At 38.0% G+C, this 27,829-nt stretch overlaps 2 protein-coding genes across 8 annotated transcripts in view; one reads left to right on the top strand and one right to left on the bottom strand.

Moving 5' to 3' along the window:
• TMTC3 (transmembrane O-mannosyltransferase targeting cadherins 3) overlaps positions 1 to 8,279 on the bottom strand; it is an 83,706-nt gene extending 75,427 nt beyond the window's left edge. For both annotated transcript variants that reach the window (XM_069095123.1, XM_069095124.1), the window contains exon 1: positions 8,094 to 8,279. The gene's annotated coding sequence lies outside the window, so the exon portion shown is untranslated. The remainder of the gene's footprint in view (positions 1 to 8,093) is intronic.
• Positions 8,280 to 8,466: 187 nt separating this feature from the next.
• The window catches only part of CEP290 (centrosomal protein 290), a 98,869-nt gene continuing 79,506 nt past the window's right edge, over positions 8,467 to 27,829 (top strand). For 4 of the 6 annotated variants that reach the window (XM_069095119.1, XM_069095120.1, XM_069095116.1 and 1 more), the window contains exons 1-14: positions 8,468 to 8,678; positions 10,864 to 10,987; positions 11,574 to 11,651; positions 15,692 to 15,761; positions 16,071 to 16,117; positions 16,774 to 16,917; positions 18,518 to 18,571; positions 19,307 to 19,459; positions 19,987 to 20,169; positions 20,888 to 20,977; positions 22,737 to 22,859; positions 23,765 to 23,888; positions 25,045 to 25,217; positions 26,323 to 26,485. In XM_069095119.1, the coding sequence (XP_068951220.1) occupies positions 10,892 to 10,987; positions 11,574 to 11,651; positions 15,692 to 15,761; positions 16,071 to 16,117; positions 16,774 to 16,917; positions 18,518 to 18,571; positions 19,307 to 19,459; positions 19,987 to 20,169; positions 20,888 to 20,977; positions 22,737 to 22,859; positions 23,765 to 23,888; positions 25,045 to 25,217; positions 26,323 to 26,485 (1,498 nt within the window). In that variant the 5' untranslated portion in view covers positions 8,468 to 8,678; positions 10,864 to 10,891. The other 2 variants (XM_069095117.1, XM_069095118.1) reach the window with 2 other exon arrangements.

Genomic DNA, 27,829 nt, shown 5'->3' with positions numbered 1-27,829 from the left:
GGGAAACTAGTGTCCTGACAAAAACATAGGAGTATAAAATTCCATCATGGTCAACAGTTAAAATGGGATCTCAAAGGAAGGAACAATTATGGCTATAAATTTTTAATGGCCTGTCATTTCCTCAAAATTTCAAAATAACAGTAATTTTTAACTGTTTCTGTAAGTTATTTTGATTTTCCAGTCCTTAGCTTTAGCATTATAGCTAAGAGCTCTAGAGAGGTTCAAACACATTTACATTTTTATCACAGCCCAGGACTGCTATTAAATACTTTTTTTTTAAGCAATTGTGGTTAAGTAACTTGCTCAAGGTTACATGGCCAGTCATTTCTGGGTGTGGTGCTAAGTATCTGAGCCCGGATTGGATCCCCAGGTCATCCCAACACTGGGGCCGGTGCTCTTAACTCTCTGAGCCACCTGGCCGCCCCTAAGGAATTGGGGTTAAGTAACTTGCTCAAGGTTACACGGCCAGGTGTTTCTGGGTTGGGTGCAAAGTGTCTGAGCCGGGATTTGATCCTCAGGTCATCCAGATACTGGGGCTGGTGCTCTTACTCGCTGTGCTACCTGGCCGCCCCTATATTAAATACATTTAATTTCCCCACTTTTAAAATCTCTAATTAATTTTTGTTTTTGAAATACCACTGATTTCTCTTGGACTTCTAATAATAGCTAGCATTTATATGATGTTTAAAGGCTGGCAAAGCTCTTTGCAAATGTTATCTCATTTGATCCTCCCAATAACTCTAAGAGATATTATCCACATTTTACAGTTGAGGAAACTGAAGCAGAGATTAAATGACTTGCCCAGGGTCACATAGCTATTAAGAAACAGAGGCAGAATTTGAGCTCAGGTTTTCCTGACTCCACATGTAGCACTCAATCTCTGCCACTTAGCTACTTGTCTCTAAGTAGTCTGTATTTTATTTGTGAGTTATTTGGGGTGAAGATTGACATCCCCCCCCACCCCCGCTTCTTATCCAGTCATCAGAGACAACTTTAACTTCTCAGTTTTATGAAACAACTTTCAAACCCTAAGGTTGATGGTAAAATGATTTGTGAATAATATAATCACCTTAAACAAATTTTTGAGAAATCAACCAATTTATCTGTACACAATTGAGTTCTAGACATGACAAAGGTTCCTATAATTTATGCTAGAGGGTCCTTGGATTTAGTCAGCATAACTTCATAACCCTTAATCTAAGTAGAAAATTTGGCAAACTCAAAATATCCATATTGATCACCTGAAGTATTACTTGATTTGTTTTTCAGCACCATGACTTTTCCTACTGATATGCTTTTCTCCTCCATTCCTCACAGCCCTCCCTTTTCTCCTTCTTAGGGTGGTGCTTTTGGAAATATCAGTATAGACTCCAGAGGGACCACAAACAAGACACTCCATCTCTCAGCTCTGGCTGTCGCATCTGTCTGTCCCCCATGCCTGGCACACTATCCTTCCTCTGCTTCTCCTGACTTCCTCCACAAATACCTATTTCTTTGGCTTGCTTTAAGTTCCAACTAAAATCCCATCTTCTACAGGAAATCTTCTCACCCCCTCTTAATTCCAGTGTCTTCCTTCTCTTATTTCCTCTTTATTCTGTATATAGATTACTTTGTATGTATGTTTGCATGTCTCCCCCTTTAGAACATAAATTCCTCAAGAGCAAGGTTTTGCCTCTTAGCACATTACTTGGCACATGGTAGATAATAAATAAATGTTTACTGATTAAGACACAGAGGACTAATTCCTGAAGTGTGACACCAATGGTTCAGTGTAATATAAGAAGTAACTTGAAAGTTGAACAGGTTTGCTGAGAGTCCAACTGAAAAAGGTTGGTGGTTGAATGGGGCTTGATGTAACCAAAATATAATTACTTACTCAAAGTAATTTAGTTGGGTAGTTAGGTGGTGCAGTGAATAGAGCACTGGCCCTGGAGTCAAGAAGACCTGATTTTAAATTTGATCTCAGACACTTAACACTCACTAGCTGTGTGACCTTGGGCAAGTCACTTAACCCCAATTGCCCTGCCCTCCCCCTTCCAAAAAAGACAAAGTGATTTACTTACTTCCTCTTATAATTAAAAAATCTAAATTTTTTTAAAAAAAGCATTTACATCAACAAACTTTTAGACATAATAAGAAAGTTTTGAAGTCTACTGCTAGTACTAAAAGGGTTTAGCAGAAGAATTAGATCACTCAAGTTTACAGCCTCTTTTATTTGGTATTTTTGAGGAAATGTCTTCAGGGGGAAACCATATGACTTAACTGAAGCCATTGGAGAAAAAAGAGTCAGGAAAAATACAATAAGAATAATAAGGTAGTTCACTGAGTCCCTCTGAACAGTGGGCTTGGAAATCACAATTCCAAATTAGGCATACTAAACTAAAGACCTTGACTAAAAGCTCCAAAGAGGAAATGGCAAGTAGCAGAGAAGAGACAGATAGAACCTGGACTTTCATCTGGGATCTTGGGCAAGATGGTCTTCAGGTCATGGCAAGAAGGGGAAGCCATAATGATCCAGTACGGCTACATCTATGCTTTAGGGCAGGATTATGGGAGCCTAGCCACAAATCTGGATTCACAGTCACACTTAACTTAGAAGTAGGTCTGATTAATTTCCTATACCTGGGTTGGCAGGCAGTGAACAACCAACCTGAGATAAAGCTGGAAGATTTTAGCCTGGAATGCTCCAAAGACAGAAGTCTCTGGCTACAGATACGAGGTGAGAGATTCTGGAAATCAGGAGGAAGGGATGTGACTAAGGAGACAATCTGTTTGCCAAAGACATAAAGCAGGGTAGTGTGGTGAAAGGAATGCTGATTTTGGAATAAAAGCACTAAAATATGAATCCTGGTTTTGCTACTTGGGCAAGTCATCTCCCCTCTAACATAGCAGTTTCCTCATTTGTAAAATAAAAGGAAAGGACCAAGATGATTTTTAAAGTCCCTCTTCCCCCAGCTGTGATTCCTATGAATTTATCAATATATTCTCTGTTAGCAGGAACATATAAATATTATGTAGAAAACCAAGTTCAGGGTGCCATACTACATCCTTTTTTTATAAGCCCAGGACCTTCCTGAGGTGTGTGTGTGTGTGTGGGGGGAGGGGAACCCTGACACTTAGGGAAAAAGTATCATTAAAAATAAAAAAAAAAAAAAATCAAGCCTCTCATGATTAGTTTGAATCTTTTATAGTTTAAATTTTGAAATCCACAGCTTAATATCATTAGCAGCTAGCAGGCATTACAGACATGCACTTACTAAAAACTACAAAATGTAGAGAACTGTCTTCAAATACAAACAATAATACACTGTAGTTGGCCTTAAAAAGTTGACATAATTCAATGTAGAGAATTATCTTCAAATACACTCCATAATATATTCTCTAGTTAGTCTTTCAAAGTTTACACAAATTATCTACCCTGAAACAATTTCCAAAGGTCCCTGATTTTCCCTCCTAAATTTACATTTACTTAAAAGGATCATTTCTAACAAGTACAAGCCTGTATGTAACAAACTCATTTTTTGTCACGGGGAATAAAAAGATAATAGCAACGTATATTTATTTTAGGTGTGGTTGTAATTTATTTTAGTCAAGGGAATGTGGGTTAGTGCCAATTTTAATGACATGAAGACAAAAGAGGGACAAGGGTAGCTCCTAAAAAAAAAATCTAAGTTTCTTAGGGAGAAAAAAGACAAGAGGCATAAAGAAAAATCCTTCTTGTTTAAATATTTTAATAAGATAAAGAATTCCTAAAATGTAAGACAATGAAATCAGACTATAAGGCAAGTGTTTCTTTTAAAAGGGTCATATCAAAAGCTCTCATGTTAACACAAACATTAGCCAAGGAAGGCAATCATGTAGACAATGGTCCAGGGCTAGTTTATTTTCCTTTTAAAATGATCAGTCCTAGTTTTTGGCACATAGAAGGAGCATAGGCTAGCAGAGTGCCAGACTTGCACTGAGGATTTTGATCTGGACTGAAATTCTGCTTTTAATTCTTAATGACAGCATAGACAAGTCACTTAATCTCTCTGAGTCTCAGTTTCCTCATCTGTAAAATAGGGATAACCTGTAGTACCCACTTCACAGGATTATAAGGTCAAGTGGGATAAGCTATATTAAAAAGTCTCTTGTGTACTATATAAATATAAGTTACTTTTCCTATATTTTTGGCATCTTACTCTCCTTTAAATCATACAGTGATGACATCAATGATTTAATTTTTTGGTCACAGATATTTTAGATACATTAAAAACAAATAAAATTCACTACAGTTTGGTAAGAATATAGCATTATTTTCAATGTATGTGTAATGAGAGTATAATGAGAATGCAAATTTAAAGATCTTCCCTGCCCCTAGGCTTAAGTGCACCTGGAGCCTGTGGTGGCAGGCTTGTTTCTCAAGAGATACTTTGTGATTGGGAAGTGAGTCAAGAAGGTTGTTACATTCTCTGAGCAAGAAAAAGGCCATATAAGCCCTGATGGGAGGCTTTGCTTTGGGGCTCACTTTGTGAAGTGTGTGATTTGACCAGATAAGGCTCTGGGCAGCCGTTGAGAGCCCCCTGGCTTTAAAAACCCAGATGTTGATGCTTCCCTCTCTGGTAACTGGGATTAGGTATGGATGTATGTAATGGTTGGACAGTTTGGAAGCCTGTCTGCTGAAATTTTTTGTAACTTATGCTTGTAACCTCCGTTTACTCTTAAGTTTGGGGTGCTGATCTTTTCCCCCTGAACTAGGTAAACGATATATGTTTATCTTTTTTTTTTTTTTAAAAACCTTCATAATATGTCTCCAATATACTTTTTAGACTTACTGCAGTTTTCTCTCTTTCACATGCTCTACATTCCAGTCAAACTGTCTGATTTACTATTTCTTGTATTAGAAATTCCATTTCTATATGTTTGATTGATTAAAAGTAAGCTTGTTAACCTATTCTGAGTTGCTTTCCTTTAGAAAAGCAGATCTAAGAACCTGTGTTGGTAGCCACCCTGGGGATGCTGGGGTGCTTGCTGCTACAGAGAGTCACAAAATTCATGACAGCACTGCCAAAAAGCAAGTATAAAGACAGATTATGCCCCTGACATTCTTTCCTGGAAAAACTCTCCCCACAAACTTTCTATAACTTATCCCTCCCTGTTTTCTGCACTTACTCAAATTCAAATGATCCGTGATGATTCATCAATTTGGACATTCCCTTCAATGAAGCACATCATAATTCACTCATGCCTGTTCCTCTTGCCCAGCCATGGACTCTTGTGCTAGAGGCCTTCCTTACTTTCTCCAGTCAAATTGTTATTCTTTGCCCTTTTCATGAAACCTGCCTTTGTCTTTCAGTCATACATTTTCCTGATGATATCCTTTACATAATTCTTCAAAACTCCTTGTTATAATAGAATAGACTGCTTACACTGACAATGCCTTATCTCTTTGTGAACCTCAACTTCAGTTCTTTGGAGACTGCTGTGTTCCATATCTGATAGTCACTTATATACACGATACGTTTTTTTTTTTCCTTTTTGGAGGGGGAAAGGCAGGGCAATTGGGGTTAAGTGACTTGCCCAATGTCACACAGCTAGTAAATGTTAAGTGTCTGAAGCTGGATTTAAATTCAGGTCTTCCTGACTCCAGGGCCGGGGGTCTATTCACGGTGCCACCTAGCTGCCCCACACATTTGGAACTCAATCCTTCTCTCATCCCCATTTTACTGGTTCCTTTCCTATTGCTTATGAATAGGTCCACACCCACCTCCCCCATACTTACACTTTTTTATTTAATTACATCCTTCCTAAGTGCCTTACTATTCTTCTCTCCTCCCTTTCTAGGACTCCTGGAAAAGGCTGCCCCACTACCTCATAATCACTTCTCTCTTCATAGTAATTGCCAAATCTGATAGCCTTTTCTCAGTCCTCATTCTCTTTGACCTTTGCCTGACACTCTGGACAACTATCTTCTTCCTCCTTTGGTTTTCAGGTTCCTGCAGGATCATCATTCTTCTCCCACCATCTATACCTGCATATATCTTAGGGCCCTCTTCTCTTCTTTTTCTGTACTCTTGATGATCTCACTGGCTTCCATGAGTTTATCACCTCTATGCAGATGACTTATCGATTTTGTTTATCTTTTATAAACAAACGTACACAGGCTTACTATAGCATGACCAGTGGGTGTTCTATAGGCACCTTAAACTCATCATGTAGAAAACAACCCTCATTACCTTTTTTCCATCACTGTCCTGTTTTTCTAATTTGCACATTTTTATTTTAGGGCACAGTTATCCTTATCGGCACTCCAGTCTATACCCCTGGAGTTGTCTTCAGCTCTCTTCTCTAACACCTCCAATCATCTGTCCACTCCTGTTAATGTTACAGCCACAGTCTTTCTTCCATTGATTCCCTTCTTTTTATTCCCATACTTAACAGCCTAATTGAGGCTCTCATCACTTCTCTACCAACTGACTGAACTATTGCAATAGCCTTCTTCAGTTCTCCCCCTTATCCAAAGCTGTTAAAGCACAGGCGTATTCATGTTAACTCTCTTGCTCAAGAAGCTCCTCTTGCCTGGATTAAAAACACAAAAAATTAATTAAAAAAAACAAAAACCAAGCTCATTCTCGTTTTTTAAAAACCTTCATAATATGTCTCCAATATACTTTTTAGACTTACTGCAGTTTTCTCTCTTTCACATGCTCTACATTCCAGTCAAACTGTCTGATTTACTATTTCTTGTATTAGAAATTCCATTTCCTGTCTCCAAGCATTTGTAAGGGTTGTCTCCTCGAGTCAGGCATATAGATCCTTACCTTCACAAAATCTCTGGCTTCCTTCAAAGCTCAGCACAGGTGTCACTGGCTAAAGGCAGTTGGCTAATGTCCCTCCCTAAATTACCTTACTGTGCCTCACTGCCTAACATCTGATCATTTCCTTCCTACCAAAGTTTAAACTCTGTTCCTGGAATTCTGACCTCAAATAGGTTAGCTTTCCACGTGCCTCTTGCAGGCCATTTCCAAATCATGCAGCAATGTACATATCTCCTGATCCCTTCTATGTTGTTCTATTCTTCCTTCAGAATGTAAAGTCCTTGAGGGCAGGTACTACATTGCTCGCTTCTATCTGTATCTTTAGCACTTAACACAGTACATCTCCACAGTTTCCTCTTCCCCACCTTTCCCTAGTCAGGAAGACTGGAGTTCAAAGTCAGCCTCTGACTTACAACCTGTATGACCCTGGACCAGCACTTAACCCCTGTTTAACTCAATTTTCCCACTGGCAAAATGGGGATAATAGCACCTATCTCCCTGAGTTGTGAGGATCAAATGAGATCATATTGGTAAAGCATATGGCACATGGTAGGTACTATGTAAATGCCAGCTGCTTTATTTCATCCCCACGCTTTAACTAGTACAATGCGTGGCACACAGTAGACACCATATAAATGCTAGTCATTATAATTTGCAGCCCCAGAATTTGGCTAACAGTACTAACACATAGAAGACGCCAATGGCTGTTATTATTTGTATACCCAACACTAAGCACAGCGCCTGGCACACAGTAGGCACCACATAAATGCTGGCCATTATAGTTAGTACCCTAGCCTTGAGCCAATAACAGGGTCATGGTAAAAGCTTAAAGAATCCTCTTCGGACCTGCCCTGTCCAGGGGCACAGGGCACACAGGTTAGGAAGGAGCCTTGAACCCAGGTGTTCTGGGCTCTAACCTACTATCCCACAATGCACAGTCCTTTCCTCCAGAGGGGGGGAGGGGGTCAGCAGTGAAAGATGCGCGAAGTAAGGAAGAGAGGGACTGAGTGTGGGAGGGGGGCGGGGGGGTTGGTTTCTCCCCTCCCCCACCCCTCCTCGAGGTGGTCCCATTTCCTCGCCCAGTTAGTTGAGGCAGGTCAACCTTTTCTCGCCCCGCCAAGACGACAGCCAAAGAGAGCCCGGAATGTGGGGAAGATGGGAGGTTAGGCGGGCGCTGCTCCTCCACATCCCCCCGCCCTTGGGAGAATGAAGGAGAGGAGGAGGCCGCGACAGGGCAGGGGGAAGAGGCGAACGCCCGGCCCCGCTCCCCCGAACTCCGCATCAGCCGTTCCATACCTGTCCCCCGTGGAGGGGCTGAGGAGACGCGAAAAGCCCTCTCCTGACGCCGGTCCCGCTGGAATCTCCTCCTCGTCCCGCTGCAAGCGAGGGCCGCCAGAAAAGCGCCAGGGACGCTCCTCACAGTCCTCAGACTCTTCAGACTCGGCGCACTGCACGTCGGGAACTGCCCAGCTCGGGGCGCTCGCCCAGGACTACTTCTCCCGGCAAAAGCAGCGCAGCCCTCCAGGTTGCGGTGCACTCTGGGAATCGGAGTCCTCACTTCACCTTCTCTCCCCACCAGTGGTGTTGAGGCCTCGCTTCAGGCTGGGGCCGTAAAGCATCGCCCCTCCGACGTGAAATGTAGGCTCGTCCGCATCCGGGACTCTGGGCAGAGCCTGGGCTGGATCGGGGGTGGCGCTCTACACATCTTCTAGACTGGGTGGGGACCATCGGGTCGCCTAGCAGCCGCTGCTGCTGCTCTCCAAAGTAGATCTGCGGTGGAGGCGCGGCGTGGGCGCGGCGGCCCTGGCGGAGAGAGCTCGGAGCCTCCTCCGGGAGGGCGGGGACCCTGTGGGACGTCTTCGCCGCCACCTCCATTCACCGGTCAGTGCAGTGCGCCGGGAGCCCTTCCGACTCTTCCTCCCCTCCCCCCTCCAGGTGCTCCCTTCCCAGATTTTACACCCTGTGCGCCCGCGGCGGATGCAGTTTCCCGAGTCTCGGATTAGGAGTCAGCCTGAAGGGGTGGGAGGTGCGGAGGCATCTCGGCGAATCTCCAGGCCTCAGTTTCCCCTTCGGTAAAACGACGGGGGCATCTCTGAAGATTCCTTTTAGCTCCAAATCTGTGATCTCTTTTTCTTCTGCCAGGCGCAGAATGATGCGTAGCCTGGGTTGTGGGAGCTACCCCTTAATTTAGCGAGTGACCCCCGTCCCCTGTCCACGCCCATCAGAGCTGGTAAGAATGGGACTCCGTGTATTTTCTTGGGCTTTCCCCCCACCTCCAGGGTCAGTGCCCTCACCTGCGTCACCTCTGCCCCCTGGCTTCCTTCAGGGTCACAGCTAAAATCTCACCTATTAGCCTTTGCAGTCCGTTGAGTGGTTGGGGAGGTGTCCTCTTTCTGTGATTAGTTATCCTGAGTGTAGCTTACTTTCTGCTGCTCCCCCTCCCTCCTGAGGGTGTGGACTGTTTTTACTTTTATTTGTTTGCCCAAAGGCAAACTTGGTTTGGGGACTTGATTTGGTAAGGAATCCTCTAAATATCTTCTTACAAGGGGTCATCCAGCCTCTCAGGTAAGATCTCCAGTGAGGGAAAACTAACTGCCCTTTGGGGCAACTTTCGGGGAGAGGCAAATGTGGGAGTACAAAGAGTGTTGAAGTTAGGAAGACTTGGGTTCTAATCCTGCAAGTTATTGCTCTGAGCCTCGGTTTTTTCATCTGTAAAATGGGTTTGACAGTGGTTCCTACATGACAAGGTTGTTGTGTGAAACAAGTGGGATCACACATAAAAACACTTTGCCAACTTCAAAGAGCTATAAATCTATGATTTGATATTATTGTGATCGTTATCCTGTTTTCATCTTTATAGTTGGTTATCGTTTAGTCGTTATAATCCCATTTGCGGTTTTCTTGGCATGGAGGCTAGAGTGATTTGTCATTAAATACAGATGGGGAAACTGAAGCAGACAGGGTTAACTGACTTGCCCAGGGTCACACAGCTAGTAAGTGTTGGAGGCCAGGTTTAAACCCAGGTATTCTTGACTTCATGCTTGGTGCTGTATCCATCCAGCTGCCCAGTAGGCCTCCTAAAACCCTCATTTGTACAAATACAGTAGAGAACGAGACAACCAGAATAGTATGTACCTAGTTCCATTTCCACTTGATTGTGATTAAACCAGGTCTCTATATTTTGAAAACTTTTTGTTCCATGTAGTTTAGAGATTATGAGTATTTGTGATGGTAGAATTTGCTAAAAACATTTTTATGAATAAATGTTAAATTTGGGATGTTATATAGACAACAGTTTGGTCTGTGATGACAATTCCTGTTTCAGTCTGTGGAGTTCTATTTGTAGTCTGTTAATCCGTGAAAGGTAGTGGGTAGTTCTGATGCATAATTTTAGCTAGCCAGTCATGTTGCTAGGTTTTCTGTGGGTGCTAAATTTTTACAGCCTATAATGTTTCACTGTATGTACCATTTTCTTGCATAATCTACATTGATCACTCAGGCTGGCCTTATTATTATTGTTGTTGATACATTTCTTATTGTTAGGAAATTTTTACTTAACATCAAGTTCGCCTCTTTACCAATAATTATCATTGCTCATAGTTTTTCCCTTTTGGAGCTTAGGAGAGTAAGTCTAATTGGCCTCTCTGTTCAAATCACTGTGATGTTAAATACAGATCTACAATAAAGGGTTCTAAATTTAGAGCTAGAAAAGATCTTATCAGTCACTTAGTCCAAATTACTCATTTTGTCAATGAGAAATTGAGGACCAGTAGGTTAAATGACTTACCCAAGGTAAGACAGGTGATAAATGACAGAGGCAGGATTTGAACCCAGGTCCTCCGACTTGAAATTCAGCCCTCTTAGCTCCGTGCCTGACTGCTTCTAATTGTAATTGATTTCTTCATTTTGTTTTAATGAATTTTGCCCGGTTCCTGTTTTCTTTTGTTTGTGTGTAAGGTTGCCAGTACATCATGGGACTTCACCCCTTCAGGACTCTTAGGGAACCATGTTATATATCAGTTGCTTTGTTTTCTATGGATGTACTGATGAGTATATGTTGTTGTAGGTCTGTAGACACAGTGAAAGAATTCAAGATGCCTTTGGACTGGAAAACGATACGAAGAGTAAACCCAGACGACTTGCCCCGCCAAGAAGAACTAGCAGATGATTTACTGGTTTCTCTCTCTAAGGTATTTTTTAAATGTTAAAATATTCATGGCTAAAACAAAATACATTAAAAAGTCATGGACTTCTGAATTGTTAGAACTGGAAGGACCCTTTTACTATTATATTTGATTAACTTAAATTTTATGCAGAAAATAATTCCTGGTTCCTCCCAGTCATTCTAATTCTTCTATACAACATAACTAATGTGGAAATATGTTTAATAAAAATATATATGTAGAACCTATATCAGATTACACACTGTCTTGGGAAGGGGGAAGGGGAGGAAGGAGGAGAAAATTTAAAATTAATGGAAGTGAATGTTGAAAACAAAAAATAATTTATTTAAAAAAAGAAAATAATTCCCATTAACTGATAATAAAACATACCTTCTTCCTCAGAGAAGAAGTGAGGGACTGCTAGAATAGAATACTATATACTCAGTCAAAGACCATCTACTATTATATACCATTTTGTGTTTTTGTTTATTTGTTTTTCTTTGTCTCAAGAGAGGATTCAGAGAGGAGGAATGAAATATAAAGAATAAAAATATCAATGAAATTTTCTTTAAAAAAGGAATAATAATCAATGGTTGCTACTTTGTTTTCATAGGTTGAAGTAAAAGACCTAAAAGATGAAAATCAAGAAAATGTGGTACATCTTTTTCGAATTACTCAGTCGTTAATGAAGGTTTGTATCAAGCGGAATAATTCCAGCTGGACTTTAGGGGAATTGTTAAACAACACCTCATATAAATGACATTACCAAACATTGATAAAGCTCAACTCCATTATCGTTAATTAAATGCCTAATTTTGCAAGGCAATAGGAGTAAAAGAAAAAAGAAACAAGACAGACTATCATTGTATATATATTACTGGAATAGCAGAATTTGAAAGTGATATTAAGATTTGGGGTAAGAGAGATTCATTTATGGTTGGAGGGCTCCGGGAAGTTCTGTGTCAGGGTAACATTTGAATTTGGACTTTGAAGAAGAGAAGGGAGGGATTTCAACCAGTAGAAATAGGTTTGGGGAGAATCCATTCTTGGCTGGGGGGACAATATGAATACAGGCCAGGAGACAAGAATGGAGGCACATAATCTAGTCTCGTTGGAACATAGAGAATATTAGGGTAGTAATAGAAGAAAAGGCCAAATAGATAGGTTGGAGCTTGATTACTGTGGGTCTTAAATTGCAGGATCAAGAGTACTTTAAATGGGAGACAAGATGGAATCATTCAAAGTCTTTTAAGTAAGATGTGACAAAGAAGTGTATTAAGAAGCTTACTTGAGTGATATGAAACTGAAGAAGAAAGATAATGGAGGCAGGAAGACTCACAAAGTTTATTACTGTGGTCCAAGAGGGGTTATAAGAATTTGAACTAGGCAGTCTTTCAACAACAATACCAATAAAAAAGGGAATGGAAAAACACAACATTGTGGAAATAGAATCAACAGGACTTGTAGTTGACCAGGTGTGGGGTGAAGAAAAGTAAAAGAAAGAAAATAAAGTGAAAGAATGTTGAACCTTGGTGCCTGGGAGACAGGTGGGACTCTCAATAGAAATAAAAAGGGCAGAGGATAGATAGGGATTTTGGGGGGAAGTTAATGAGCTTTCTGGTGGTAATAGAGCATCCTGGAATGTAGTAAGCAATTAGTCAAATATGGAACTGGAACTGTGGAGAGAAGTTGCTAGTAGAGGTGAAGATTTGCCTATGATCTGTGGGGAAGAGATCATTGGAGCCTTAGAAATGAATGAGATCTCCAAGCAGGGGCGGGAGGTGGGGGAGAGAGAAAGCGAGAAAGGGAAAGGACAGGGGAGGTGAACAGCACCAGGATATAGATATGTGGGATACCCATGGTGAAGGTGGGAGAGGGTGGAACCAGTCAACAGAGTAGAAAAGGAATGCTCAGACTAAAAGAAATACTGTATAAACAATGCTTTGTAGACTACAAAGCACACTGTACTTATTATTGTTTGGTATGAGATACTAGGCTAGACCCTGAGGATACAAAGGTAATACTGTTGCCATCAGGGAATTTACCTTCTATCTGGAGAGAAACAACAGAGGTACAAGGATTACTAATATGAAGTAGTTCCTAAGTAGCTAGAGAGCTGTACACATGGTCAGCAGAATAAGCATTGATAGAGCACATACTGTGTTCCAGTCACTGTTAAGTGCTTTTTAAAAATTTTTATCTCATCTGATTTGTCATATAGTCAATAGGCCACAAGAGTTTAAAGCAGGGAGAAGTTGCTGTGGTCAGGAGCACTTGAAAGGATTTGGGTTGGGGTACAGGGCACCTAGGTACTGTGTACAGAGATAAACATAAAATATTCCCTGCTTCTTCTGTTGAATGAATAGGACAGGTAAGTGGGAAGCAACAAAAGATATTCAGGAGATGCTCAGTGCCATGATCTAAAAGCAGAAGTGTTATGTTTGGGTATCAGCATGTGACTTTGTTGAACTTGGAACAAGTTTTAAGGTTTGAAAGACAGGATGAGACTGAATTGCAGGGGACCTTGAACCTCTATCTAGATTTTAGTTTGTCCATAATAAGGACAGAATTTTGTAGAGATTTTTGAGCAGGAGAATAAAATAATGATATCATCAGATCCAGAGTTAGCTATCTCTTCATTCATCCTATAGTTGAGAAAACAGATTCACAGTGATCTGCCCAAGATCATGCTTAGGTAAGATTCAGAACCAGGTCTTCTGACTCTGGTAACTTTTCTGCCACTCCCTACAGACTCCCAGATTTTCTGTATAAGTAGAAAATTTCCATCTAGAAGCTTATATTTAGGGCCTATCTTACAGGGGTGTTGAGAGGATCAAATGAGATATTTGTAAAGCATGTTGTAAGACTTCAAATACTATATAAATGTCAGTTATTATTGTGGCATAATTACCTTAATTTACAGATGGCTTTAATCAGGAAGTCATTACTGTGTAATGTAATGGCTTATGTTGTCTTTCAGAGTTCTGCTTTAGGAGGATTAATCTGACTATTATAGGCTGGCTGGATTATAAGGAACAAGCCACTCATGTGATGAGTGCTTCTGAGGGCAGGGGTTTGGGTTTATTCTGGCTTTACTCTCCAAATAATACATTTGGATCTTATGTGTTTTGTTTATATAGGCTTGAACTGGATTGGATCTCTCTCTCTGTCACACATACACACACACACACACACACACACACACACACCTTCCCTCTTCTCAGAAGACAGAGGCATCTAATGAGAATTCTAGGATAATTTCCACTGCAATATAGTCTGCTCACATTAATAATAATTTCTATGAATAGATAGAAAATTAATTTTTAATACAAATCCTCACATACCATTAAACATTTCTAGAAAGGGGAAAGAATTAGATTATAAATCCTTAACTCCCAGGAGCCAAGTTTAGACAATGATCCATGATTTAAGAACTGAGCTCCAAACAGGATGAAAAGAAAGGAGAAAGATTAAAGTTTTCTGTTTGGCTTTAAAACACTTCCTGTCCTGGTCCCTCTCTCCCTTGCCAGTTTTCTTATACTCTCCTTTCCTCCATCTAATCTAAGCCAGCAATACTGGCATTTTTATTGTTCCTTCCATGTCTTTTCACTGGCTGTTCTATGTACCTGGAATACTTTTTCCCCTCACAGCTATCTATTGGATTCCCTGGCTTTTGAGACCCAGCTCAAATAGCACCTTCTGCAAGAGATCTTTCCTGTACCCCACCATTGCTGGTGCCTTCACTCTGAGATTATCTCCTTTTTACCCTGTATAGACACATAGATCAACAATCTATCTGTAGATCTTGTTTCTAATTAAGTTGTTTGCACTTCTCTCAAATTAAAATGTCAGCTCCCTGAAGGCAGGGGCTGTTTTTGCTATTCTTTAAACATAATGCGTTGCAAATAGTAAATGATAAATAGATGTTTGCTGATTGATTGAGAATGAGTGATTGTGCAGAAGAAGGTAGAGGCATGCTTTGCTCTATTTGTGGCTCAGCTCGAGTCTTCTGGGCATCTGCCAAAGAGAAAGCTGATGAAGCCTCTCCTTGGTCCCAGGCGTGGCAGAAAGGAAAAGATATTTAAATATGGCCTACCTGTATAAGTCTTCTCTATAGTCTCATTACTTTCATTGCAGTAAGGTCTTAGGTAAGTGCCTGACAAAATTATTCAGTTCCATTGTGAGAGTGCATGTAAACTGTTTCTCAGCTTTCTCTGACATTTGGAGGCAAAATCATACCAAATTTCAGTGGAAATTTGCTTACTGGGTATTATCAGTTGCATTTACACTGGTACAGGAAGCTTAGTAAAAGCCTGCTTGGTCCTTGAACAGAGCATTATCTCCCCAACCTATTCACCCTGCCTATTTTCCTTTTACTCAGATCCATTTTTGTTGTGGAACCCCCTCAGATGTCAGAAAGGCAGAAAAAAGCTGTAAGATATTAGCCTTTTGTGGTACATTTATCTTGATCAGGGTGAGAGGAAGCAGATAGACCAGTTTGGAGTCTCTTGTGGTGACCTGGCCAGGAGTGTTGAGGTCTGTAGGAGATACAGCAGTTTGAACAGAAAAAAAGTGGTCTGGGGGATCTGAGCAATGTTAAAAAGGAACTGTCCCTGCAATTTCACGCATTACTTATCATTTCTGGGAGTTAGAATAAAGTATTAAAGGAGATTCCAACTAGTCCCCTAAAGTGGATAACAGATCATATTGCCTTCTTTTTATCATGTTTAGATGAAAGCCCAGGAGGTGGAATTAGCTTTAGAAGAAGTAGAGAAAGCTGGAGAGGAACAGGCCAAGTTTGGTAAGTATCTGATAAAAAAGTTTAAAATGAATGAGACTTTGAATGCTGAGGAAGGAATTGATTTCCCAGACTCAACAAAGAATTGTTAAAAAATGTGCATATGTAATTTGTCAGAGCATTGTGGTTGAGTACCTACTATGTTGCTAACTCAGAGTAGTAACATTTTCTCTATTGTCTGATTTGATCAGCTTTGTCTGATTGGGAAAAAAAAAACCCACTTATTTTACTGGTGACAGGGAAATATATTATTAAATGTATTTCTTAGTAAATTCAATGAAGTGAAATGTTTGTTTTGGTTTCTCTTAACAGAAAATCAGTTAAAAACTAAAGTAATGAAACTGGAAAATGAGCTCGAGGTATGTCTACCAAGCTGTATATGATAGTTCCATCTTAATCATTAACATCATTAATATGAAACCTGTTATTCTTGATTGACTGGAAAATCTCATGAATCTCATTGTGTTCATATTTAGCAAAGTCAGTTTCTTTTGAGGCAGAAACCTTCATTATAAACAGATTGTTTTGGCACCTGCATAGTTGGGTGAGTCAGACTTAGCATACATATGACACCTGTAGTGATGGATGTTAGACCACTGAGAATCACTCTTTGGGCCCTGTAATTGGGTTGGACCAATCTGGTGATTTTTCATTTCTGTGTGAAGGTGATTACTCAGACATACAGATTGTAAAGCATACAGATTTGTGGTGTGTGCTTTTCTACCATTATGACTTCATGGAAATAATTTGGGTTATTTCATAGGACAGTTTGAAAAATGGTGGCTTTTAAAAAAAGGCTTTATTAATTCCATTAAAAAAGTCTGCTAAATTAATATGAATTTAAGTATAGTCACTGAAATAGATTAAAATTTTAAATTAATCTTTTTGTTCTCTATCATTACAGATTTTGAAGTTCTTTGATTAATTAGCTAAATAAAATCTGATTTGTCATTATATTTGGCTGTTCATTCTCAGAAGTTGTATTCAGACAAATCTGTTTTGATTTTGTTGTAAGATGGCACAGCAGTCTGCAGGAGGCCGGGATACCCGGTTTTTGAGAGATGAAATTCGAGAGCTGGAAAAACAACTGGAGCAGAAGGATAGAGAATTGGAAGATTTGGAAAAAGAGATGGAAAAAGAGAAAAAAGTTAATGAACAAGTGAGGAGCTTTTCATTCATGATTGCTAAGTTTCTCTGAAGTCTGACTTTGTTAAAGTAGGATGTTTTGATAGTATTTCCCTTGAGGGACAGCAATCTATGCAAAGAACACTGATCTTTGAGTCAGAAGATCTGAGTTTGACTCCTACCTCTGCAGTAGCTATATAACCCAGGGGTAGTCACTTAATATTTCTGAAGCTTTCCTTATATATTAAAATGGGGTTAACAAATGCATGTTATTATAATATAAGGATTAACAAGATTGTTATTTGAAAATTGAGCATATTGAGAATTATATAAAAATAAAAGTATATTTAGGGCAGCTGGGTGGATTTGGAGTTAGAAAGACCGGAGTTCAAATTCTGCCTCAGACACTTACTAGCAATGGGAATCTAGGCAAAACACTTAAGCTCTTTGCTACAGTTTCCTCATTCGTAAGATGAGGATCATAATATCTCCCAGGGATTTTATGAGGATAAAATGAGACAATATTTGTAAAATGCTTTGCAAACCTAAAAGTGCTATATAAGTAAAGAAAGGATATGGAGCTTTATTGATGATCTTAAGCTACCTAACTTGCTATTTATGGTGAAGGTTTATTCACTTTTAACATTATATTTGTTTAAGGTATTGTCAGTCTCTGTGTTTCCTTTCTATACTATGATTAATCTAGTTACTAGACCAGTTTGTATTTCACCATTCATTTGGAGAGTTGAAATTATAAGACCAGTTACAAAAAACTCTCCTTCCTCTACCCCCATGCCCATACTTTGGTCATGTCTTCATTTCATAGAGCCTGACTGTTTCTGGTAGGCACAATAAATGCTGCTGTATAATGCCCAACCTGTCTTGCAGTTCCTGTAAACCTTGGTATATTGCTTAAAGTAAGCAGAGTGGGAGGCAGTGTTTGGGGAGCATCCTTGATATATACCATTAACCGTAGTGACTAATGACTTTTGCCCTTTCCAGAGGTTTCCACTCTCAGGAGCTAGTTTGTAGATTCCAGTTTGACTAGCTGCACATTGACTTAAGCACCTGAGATCTTGTCTTTGGTCAGAGAGAAGGAAAAAAAAGAAATGTTGAGTAGGAATAAAGGAGAGAATAGTGGGGGCTCTAGAGAATAAGAAAATAAAATTCACTGTTATTATAATTGTAAAAATTTGCTCATTTAGTGGATATAAGTACTGCAAGTGAAACCATATTACCAAAAAAAAAAAAATACCCTTTTAAAAGGGATACTATTTCCCTAGTTAATGTTTATTGAGAGTAAAAAGTGTTCGAGGTTTAGCATATAACAGTAGTTCTTAAACTAAAAACTGATCATCATACCAATCATTAGTTTTAATTTCCTTAGCAAAAAACTATTCCCCTCCCAATATTTGTGGTTTTTGTGTTTGTTTACTTCATCTAAATTCCTAAGTGCTTTCCAAAAGGTTCATATTTCAGATAGAATTGAAGTCATGAGATAAAAATTGACTTTTTGAAAGGAGGATCTTACTTGAGTTTCATAAGGTTGACTACTACAATTTTCATAATTAAATTGTTGCTAGCTTTTAATTTTAGTTTGTTTTATAAATAACTTTCTTTTTGTGTCTTTCCAGTTAGCTCTTCGTAATGAAGAGGCAGAAAATGAAAACAGCAAACTAAGGAGAGAGGTTGGTAAAATAAAAATAAATGGGACATCATTATATGTACACACATACACATATTATTGGTGATTCTATAAAGTTAATAGTTAGGAGTACCTCAGTGAACTCAAAAATTGTTTTCAAAACACATATAAGCACCTGTTCTTTTCATACTCACTAGTTTTTATGACTAAATCTTTTCTCAAAGATTTAAAAACAAGTTGAGAAGTGGAGATATTAAGTAATGCTGTCAACTCAGTGATAAATGGACAAGTTTTGCTTACAAATTGGATATTGTATGGTAATTTTTATGATATATGACCAAACATGTTGTTATTTATCTCATTTTATCCAGTGAGTTAGAAAGTTGCAGTCACTTAAAATCTCCTCAATTTTGTAAATATTTTAATGATTATTTTTTATTGTTTATCACCTCTCTTTTTAGGGAGGGAAATCACCTTTTACTTGTTTTCTTTAATAACTAATAAATATTGCATTCTTTGGTTTTCTAGAGTAGCACATTTAATGTTTTATTTGTCTTTTTTCTTATTTCACTTTAAATATTGATCTCTTTATTTCTATTAACTTTTTACCATCCTTTTTTTGGAGAACAAACATCTAAAAAAAAAGGTGAGGATTTAAAGATTTAGAAAATATGGGCATTTAAAGACATAACTAACGGGGCCATTATTTAGAGAATAATTTTTATTTTATGTCATTTTAATAATGTTTTGGGTGGGGTGACCTTTGGTTTACATGCAGAATGAACAGCTTCGTCAAGACATAATTGACTATCAGAAACAAATAGATTCACAAAAGGAAACACTTATGTCCAGAAGAGGAGAAGATAGTGATTATCGATTACAGTTGTCTAAAAAAAATTTCGAACTTGTGCAGTATCTGGATGAAATTCAGGTAAAAAAAATTTTTAAAGAGTAAATTTCGAAGCATATTTCTTTAAAAAATATTTTTTTTTCAAATGAATTTGATCTGGACTTTATGTTCTTGAGCTTTCAGTTATTTGAGACCTTCAGGTAAGAATTGTTTATTGTTTATTTTTTCTCCCACATACCTGTCAGATTAGCATTCATTCCAGAGTTAATATTTTTAAAATCCTCTCTTTAAAAACAGGAAATAAATAGGTTTGTTGTAGTTTCTTCACCCCCTTTCCCTAGCTTGTTTAGGTTTACCTTAGGGTTAGCACTGGGAAGTATATGGTAGGGCCTCCATACTCAGTTTTTGAATTTTTCTTTCATTTAATTTGTAAATGTCCATCTATATTCAAGCTAAAGACCTATGTAGAGAAGGTGTCTTTTCTCTAGTGATTATCCAGAAAATCCCCCCTTTCTTATTAAAACAGTTCAGCTTTAAGATTTAAAATTACGTAACTATGTTTAAAAAATGATATCAGTTATTCTTTCTGTGATTCTTATCTTTAAAAGAATTTAACAGAAGCAAATGAGAAAATTGAAATTCAGAATCAAGAAATGAGAAAGAACTTGGAAGAATCAGTGCAGGAAATGGAGAAGATGACTGATGAATATAATAGGATGAAAATTATTGTTCAGCAAACTGATACTCAAATGGATCAGTTAAAAAAAGAAAGGGACCATTCCAGGCTTCAGGTAAGAATTACTTTTAACTTATTTTGTCTTTCCACATAGTGGTATGGATAAAGCTTTGTAATTTTGACATAATAAAGTTAATTTTTGAAAATTAATACATGAAACCAGAAATTTGATTAATTTCACTTAATTACCGACAAAGTGGAACCACCAGAGCACCATCAGAAAACAATCATTGGTCTAACTATTTAGAGGAAATTGAATTAAATTTTTTTTTTTTGCTTTTTGGAGGGCAATTGGGGTTAAGTGACTTGCCCAAAGTCACATGGTTAGTAAGTGTGTCAAATGTCTGAGGCTGGATTTGAACTCAGATCCTCCTGACTCCAGGGCCAGTGCTCTATTCACTATGCCACCTAGCCGCTCCTGAATTAATTTTTAAAAATAAGTATATTGCATGTTCTTTTAATCAAGAATGACTAGATATATTGTTGTTTCAAAGATATTATGAACAGGGGTAGGGACCAGACCAGTAATTTTTTTTGTTTTGGTATAGGAAGTCCCAGGTGAGGGATCTCCCTCACAAATGCAGGTTGGCACCTTCTCTGCAACTCAGAATCTTAAAAGAGTTACCAATTGCACAGAGAAGTTATGTGACTCAGTCAGTCTGTGTCAACATAAAGAAATAGTAGTACATCTAAATCTACTCTTTGTAGTTTATTTGTGAATTTTGGAAAAAAAAACATTATTTCAAAAAACTTGTCAAATTGGTAATTTTCAGGTACAGGAACTTACAGAACTTCTGAAAGCAAAAAATGAAGAAGACGATCCCATCATGGCTGCTGTCAATGTGAAGGTTGAAGAATGGAAGGTAGTTCTTCAAAATCGTTATGCAGTTTCCTTATGTCTAATTTTAGACACTGTTCTTTAAGTTTTCCAGGTTTATAAAAATGCTCATACTACCTACTTAATTGTATAAAAATGTGTATGTACCTACACACATATATGCATGTACATAGAGATGGGTGTGTGTGTGTGTGTGTGTGTGTGTGTGTGTGTGTGTGTGTGTGTGTGTGTGTGTGTGTATGTACTTGTTTATCCTTCATGGAAGCTCTTTTCTAATGCCTCTTGATGACATGACCTTGACTCTGGACCTCCATTCCAGTGCAGCTCTGGTAGGTTCTGATCCCCCAAAGAGCCTTCATGTTTAATAGACAATCTTCTGTTGGAGATCCAAGAATCCTGGAATGTAGCATCTTCATTTGACCATTAGACCGGACCTCCCAGGTCATCTAACCCTCATTTTATAGATAAAGAAATTGAGACTGAGAAAGGGGAATTATTCAAGTTTACATAAGTGGTAGTAAGTGGGAGAATTGATATTGGAACTCAGATCTTCTGGCTAGGGCTAGAACTCTTTTCACTACTTAGACTACTAAGAAGTCATCAGGAATTTTTTCTTCAAGAAGAGTCTGGAGGTAATGAGCTCTGATCATCACGAAAATTAGAAACTGACTAAATCTTAACAGACAGAACAGCTGAACATAAATATCTGTCCTTTCAGAATCACCTATCTTGTGTAGCTGATTATTGCTGGTTAAGCTAGAAGTTAAAATCAATACTAAGTTATAAGAAAGGATGAATGGGAGAGGTTATTATGACTGGTTTGATTGGCAGCTAGGTGGTACAGTGCATAGAGTGCTGACCTAGAATTACAAAGACCTTGAATTCAAATGAGGCCCAGACACTTAGTAGCTGTGTGACTTTTAGAGAGTCATTTAACTTTGCCTCAGTCTGTAAAATGAGAAGGAAATAGCTAACTACTCCAGTTTCTTTGCCAAGAATACCCCAGATGGGGTCACAGAGTCAGACACATTAAAAAACAACTGAACAATAAATATGGAAATATATTTAGAGGCAGCTAGATGGCACAGTGGATAGAGAACACTGGGCCTGAGGTCAGGAAGATTCATCTTCTTGAGTTCAAACCTGACCTCACACACTTCCTAGCTGTCTGACCCTGGCCAAGCCACTTAACCCTGTTTGCATTAATTTCTCATCTTTAAAATGATCTCGAGAAGTAAATGACAAGCCACTCCAGTATCTTTGTCAAGAAAACCCCAAATAGGGGCGACCAGGTAGCACAGCGAGTAAGAGCACCAGCTCCACTGTCAGGATGACTTGTGGATCGAATCCGGGCTCAGACACTTCGCGCCCACCCAGAAACACCTGGCTGTGTAACCTTGAGCAAGTTACTTAAGCCCAATTGCTTAGGGGCGGCCAAGTGGCTCAGCAAGTAAGAGTACTGGCTCCAGTGTCGGGATGACCGGGGTTCAAATCTGACCTCAGATACTTAGCACCACACCCAGAAGTGACTGGCCGTGTAACCTTGAGCAAGTTACTTAACCCCGATTGCTTTAAAAAAAACAACCCCAAATAGGGTCAGAAAGAGTTAGACACAACAGAAATGAATGAACAACAACAATGAACTGACCTGTGGGAATTAGATAAATTAAAAGGGATTGACTAGTACTTTTTCTTAAGAGGTGTAAAATTGCTTCATAATAATGTGTAAAATAAGCAAGGATTTGTTATTCCAGACTTGAACAAATTCTACATTCTTTTTGCAGAGAATTTTGGCTTCTAAAGATGATGAAATAATTGAATATCAGCAAGCATTGTCAAATTTAAGAGAGAAACTTAGAAATGCCCAGCTTGATGCTGACAAAAATAATGTTATTGCTCTACAACAGGTAAAAATCTCCAGGGTTCCATTTTTTCTGCAATATTTTCAGAAATGTGATGGTTATTTTTTAGTGCCTTGTTTGATTTATTTTAGTGGTTTTTCCTTTAACAATATTTTAACCAAAATGTATTATTTATTGGTGGTCTGGTATAATTGCTAACTTTCAAATTAACAAAAATCTTTTTATATCGTTTAAGACATTTTAATCCCATGTTACAATGGGATTACGTTGTTAGCACTTTAGCTGTGGTTGGTCACGCCTTTTCATTAAGAGGCTGTTGTACCCAGTCTAGAGTTCATTTCCAAATAGAATTTAGTTGTGTAAAAGTTAGTTAAATTTTCATCATTTGTGTTATCTAAGCAGTGTATAATGTGAAGGCAAAAGATTCTTAGTGTTTAAAAGGATAATAAAATGCTACTACTAAAAAGAAATACCCCTTCTTTAAAAGAGGGATGAAATGGGGAAAAATGAATTCTTCAGGCAAGTATAACAAAGAATCACTGGAAGGTGAAGTAATTTATGATCAAGATTAGACCTATTAGGGAGAAGAATTCACTTTATTTTTTATTGACATAAAATAGAAGAGGTATCAGTGAGAAAGAAGGATAACTTTAATTTTGTTGAGTAGATGAAAAAAGAGTTAAGAAGTTAAACGGAAGCCAGCAAAAGTTAAGATGCTATAATCAAGGTATTTTCAAAGTCTTAACTGATCAGTTAGCTCATTAAATACTCAGTGATGTTTCTTATATTATTCGAGGCAACATTGGTAATGCAAAGAAGCATCAGACTTCATCCCTGACCCTTAAGGAAAATAGGATATATTTGAGGATCTGATTTATTCATATTCAACCATGAGAGAACAAAGCTGCATACATATAGTAAAGAATTATTGATGTTAATTTTTTTTCCAGGGCATACAAGAAAGAGATGGTCAAATTAAGATGCTTACTGAACAAGTAGAACAGTGCACAAAAGAAATGGAAACAAATACACTGATTTTTGAAGACTTGAAAAGTGAACTCAGGCAACACCGAGGTACCTAGTCCTTACTACGTTTTCTGGTGGACTGTGTTATGTACAAATGAGAGTACTTAAAAAACCCCAACAGATTCATGGTTTGGTCCTTCTCTATTTGAAAAACATGTGAATTGTCTGTTCCCTTCCCAAATTATTTATTGCATAAATGTCATTAGTGAAACAAATGTATATTTAGCATTTTAATGTGCTGTTTTGTTCACCAATTCCTCCTCTTCTAGATATTGTCTATCATCCTTTGGACCAGATCAACAGCAGCAGACAAAATTGTTGATATAATCTACTGTTTGGTTTTAAGACTTTTTGTAGTTTAATAGAAAAAAAATCCTAAATTTTGGAAAGCATTCTTTCAACTCGTTTTCAAAGGTGGTTTGATATGTCATTTTGAATAAGCCTTTACTGCACTGTGCACATCAGGGTCCTCATACCTTCTCATTTAGTCAACAAGCATTATAAAGTGCTTGCCCTGTACCAATGAGGGGCAACTAGGTGATGCAGTGGATAGAGCAGTGGGTATGGAATCAGGAAGACTCATCTTGCATTCAAAGCTGGACTGAGACACTTACTAGCTGTGTGACCCTGGGCAAGTCACTTCACCCTGTTTACCTCAGTTTCTCCTGTAAAATGACTGGAGAAGGAAATGGCAAACCACTCCAGTACTTTTCCCAAGAAAACCCCGAAATGGGATCTCAAAGAGTTGGCTGTGACTAAAACAGCACAACAACAAATGTGTCAGTGATTATGTTAAGGATACAGAGAAAGGCCAAACCCTTTCTTGCCCTCGAGGCGCTTACATTCTAATGGGAGAAAAATCCACAGAAGGCTTAAGAGAGAATATAAGTAATACAACCTATATAACAGTTAATGTCACACTCCAAGTAAGACAATTCTTTGAGGACAAGGACTGTATTTTATGCATTTCTTTGTATTGCTAGTCTCTTGCACATAGTAAACACTTGGTTAAATATTCATTTGTGATTTTGTAAAACTTGGAGGACGAAAAAAGTCTGTTTAAATCAGTTTTAGGAGTGTAAGCATGTGGTATTTTACTTGGGCTATTATATTCATCTCTTAAAAGGAGCTTGATTAATATGTTATTTAAAAGGAAGAATAGTCAACTTTTAGGTTGTTGATGATTTCGATTTTTATCCAATAGGTTCTTCATCCATGTCTCAGTTCAATCATTTTGTAGAAATGCAAACAAAGCTTCAAAACTTAGAAATGAAAAATAAAGAAGCCGAGAGGACAGCGGAGCTGGCAGAAGCTGATGCTAGAGAAAAGGACAAAGAGCTTGTCGAGGCCCTGAAGCGCCTCAAAGATTATGAAGTGGTATGGATTTTATGTTAGAGAAGAAAACCTTTAGACAGAGTCTTTAGAGTTGACTTTCTAGTATTATTATTATTAATATTATTATTATTTTTTAAAGCAACTGGGCTTAAGTAACTTGCACAAGGTTACACGGCCAGTTATTTCTGGGTGTGGTGCTGAATATCTGAGCCTGGATTTGATCCAAGTCATCCCGACACTGGAGCTGGTGCTCCTACTTGCTGAGCCACCTGGCCACCCCTAAGCAATTGGGATTAAGTAACTTGCTCAAGGTTACACGGCCAGATGTTTCTGGGTGGTGCTAAGTGTCTGAGCCCAGGATTTGATCTCCAGGTCGTCCCAACACTGGAGCTGGTGCTCTTACTCGCTGTGCTACCTGGCCACCCCTCTAGTATTATTATTAAACTTTATTCACATGATTTTTGTTGGAAGCTGATGGTTTAACATTTTAAAGATATTTTTAAAAATTGCTCTTTTCTTTGGTAGTATTTGGTATTGTGATTGCAGTTTCCTAAAAAGTCCTAAGACATTACCTTTTCTGACCCGTTGGATGTACCTACACTTTGGGGAAAGCTGCTTCTAACTGCAGTTTCAATTTCCAGCCTTCAGCCATGTTTAGTCTAAAATCAGCATGTGTAAAGCAAATTATATTTAGTTGAAGTCCTTGCCAATTTTACCAAGTTTGACCATAGTTGGTGTACTATACCTAAAGTTATGATAAGAATGATTCTGGAAATAATTTGTTATTTAGTATATAAACACAAGCCTTTGTTTTTGCTTTTAAAATATATCCTTGGCATCTCAACAGTGTCTTTGTACCACTACATTCTCCTGGCATATTTCCTGGCCCATTTCTTTCTTTTTTCTTCTAATAAGTGTTTCATAAGTATTGCCTTTGCACTTTTTTGCTACTAAAATTGTTATCAAAATCAAGACATTTAAACCACTTTCTTCATTATCATCATTAGGAAACAAAATTAGAGAATTAATGCTATGATCTGCTGTTATGTTTTCGTAGACATTGTAAATAAAAAAATGAGTCATTTTTTAAAAATTAGATCAAAAATTCTAATTTTTAAACTAATTCTTTCTTCTTTTCACTCTAAAGGGACTGTATGGTCTAGAAGATGCTGTTGTGGAAATAAAGACTTACAAGTCTCAAGTTAAAATAAGGGACCGAGAAATTGAAGCATTAACTAAAGAAATGAACAAACTTGAATTGAAGATTAATGATTTGCTTGATGAAAATGAAGATCTTCGGGAACGTTTGGGTAAGAAAAATTTCTAAAATTTTCTATGGAGTGTAACTTTTATTAAACATTTTATAAATTAAAATATTTTAATAGTAAATCACTTAGCACAGGGGTTGGCAGATAGTAAGTGCTACATAAATGTTAGCTATCATTCTTCTTATTAATAGTAATAATAAATTTCTGCATGAGTAAGTAGAAGTTAGAAGTATATTCATTTATTCACTAACTTTATTGGAGAACTTGGCAGTGTTTACACCTCCCCATAGTTAAATTGATTAGCAAAGTGTTCTTGACTCACATAAATTTATGACATTAGCGAATTTTCTTTAAAGTTCTGTCAAAGAATTAACTTTCTTATGGATTTTGACTCAGAAAAAAAAACATGTATTTTTTTGTTAATGTAGTCTTAAATATATGATATAATTTTATCTTATTTATCTGGCATCAATGAGTAATTAGGTATTATACTTAAGTACTTTTCTAGAGAATTAGAAGGAAAGCTTTTGGATTGTAGAAGTTCCTTATAAGCTGGATGGAACAAAAGTTAAATTCAGTAATTCAATTAATTAATTAAACTAATCTAATTAATTAAACTAATTAAAAAGAAAGGATAAAGGAAGGTACTGTATATCATTAAAAATCTCCAACTTGTAGATGGACTTGATTAAAGAAGAAGAGGGTCTGGTAGCAATGTATCAGTCAATCAATAAATGTTTAATTGGAACCAAAGGGATGAGAAAACACATTTCAAAATTTACTTGTAAATAAATGCACATTTCTCCCTGATTTCTATAAGAATAACCTGGGCAAATAATATTTATGATTCCTACCTCTGCAGTGAGGATAAATATCTTATACTAGAACTAAAATGAGTTAGATATAAGCTGTAGTATAGGTATCTTTGACCTTGAAGTTTGTGTCTGACTGCATCAGGAAGTTTTGGTTCATCTCACCTTTGGATTCAGCTTTCTGCCCCCATGTTCTTCTGCCTTTCTCTCCTCCCTTCCCCCCGCCCCAATCCAGGGAGAGATCTACCTCAGGATAAAGCAAGCTTCATCAGTTCCCAAGAAGCCATCAACATACAGTTTCCTCTGCACTTGATCCTTGATCTGGATTCTTCCCATAAAGTAATTCATCTGTCAAGGAGTGTCCATCTTCAAATTGCCAGTTGATTCTTTCCTAGGACTCACTTCCTTAACTCTCTGTTTTCCTACTTCTCATGAGAAAGTCTAACTCACTTTTCTGTGGGCAGCAGATGGTTGCAGTAGATTGTCTTCACGGGACCCCGGCAATTCTCTGTAGCTATTTTGTAGCTTGAAAGAGTACCCATTCCTTTAAACTGCCTTGCATCAGTGGTATTCT

The sequence above is a fragment of the Petaurus breviceps genome, unplaced genomic scaffold, assembly GCF_028583685.1.
Source record: "Petaurus breviceps papuanus isolate PSGF00001 unplaced genomic scaffold, PetGlider_PUasm1.0 225, whole genome shotgun sequence".
Taxonomy (NCBI): Eukaryota; Metazoa; Chordata; class Mammalia; order Diprotodontia; family Petauridae; genus Petaurus; species Petaurus breviceps.
The sequence above is the reverse complement of the archived record's forward strand: the minus strand, read 5'-3'. Positions and strand labels throughout refer to the sequence as shown.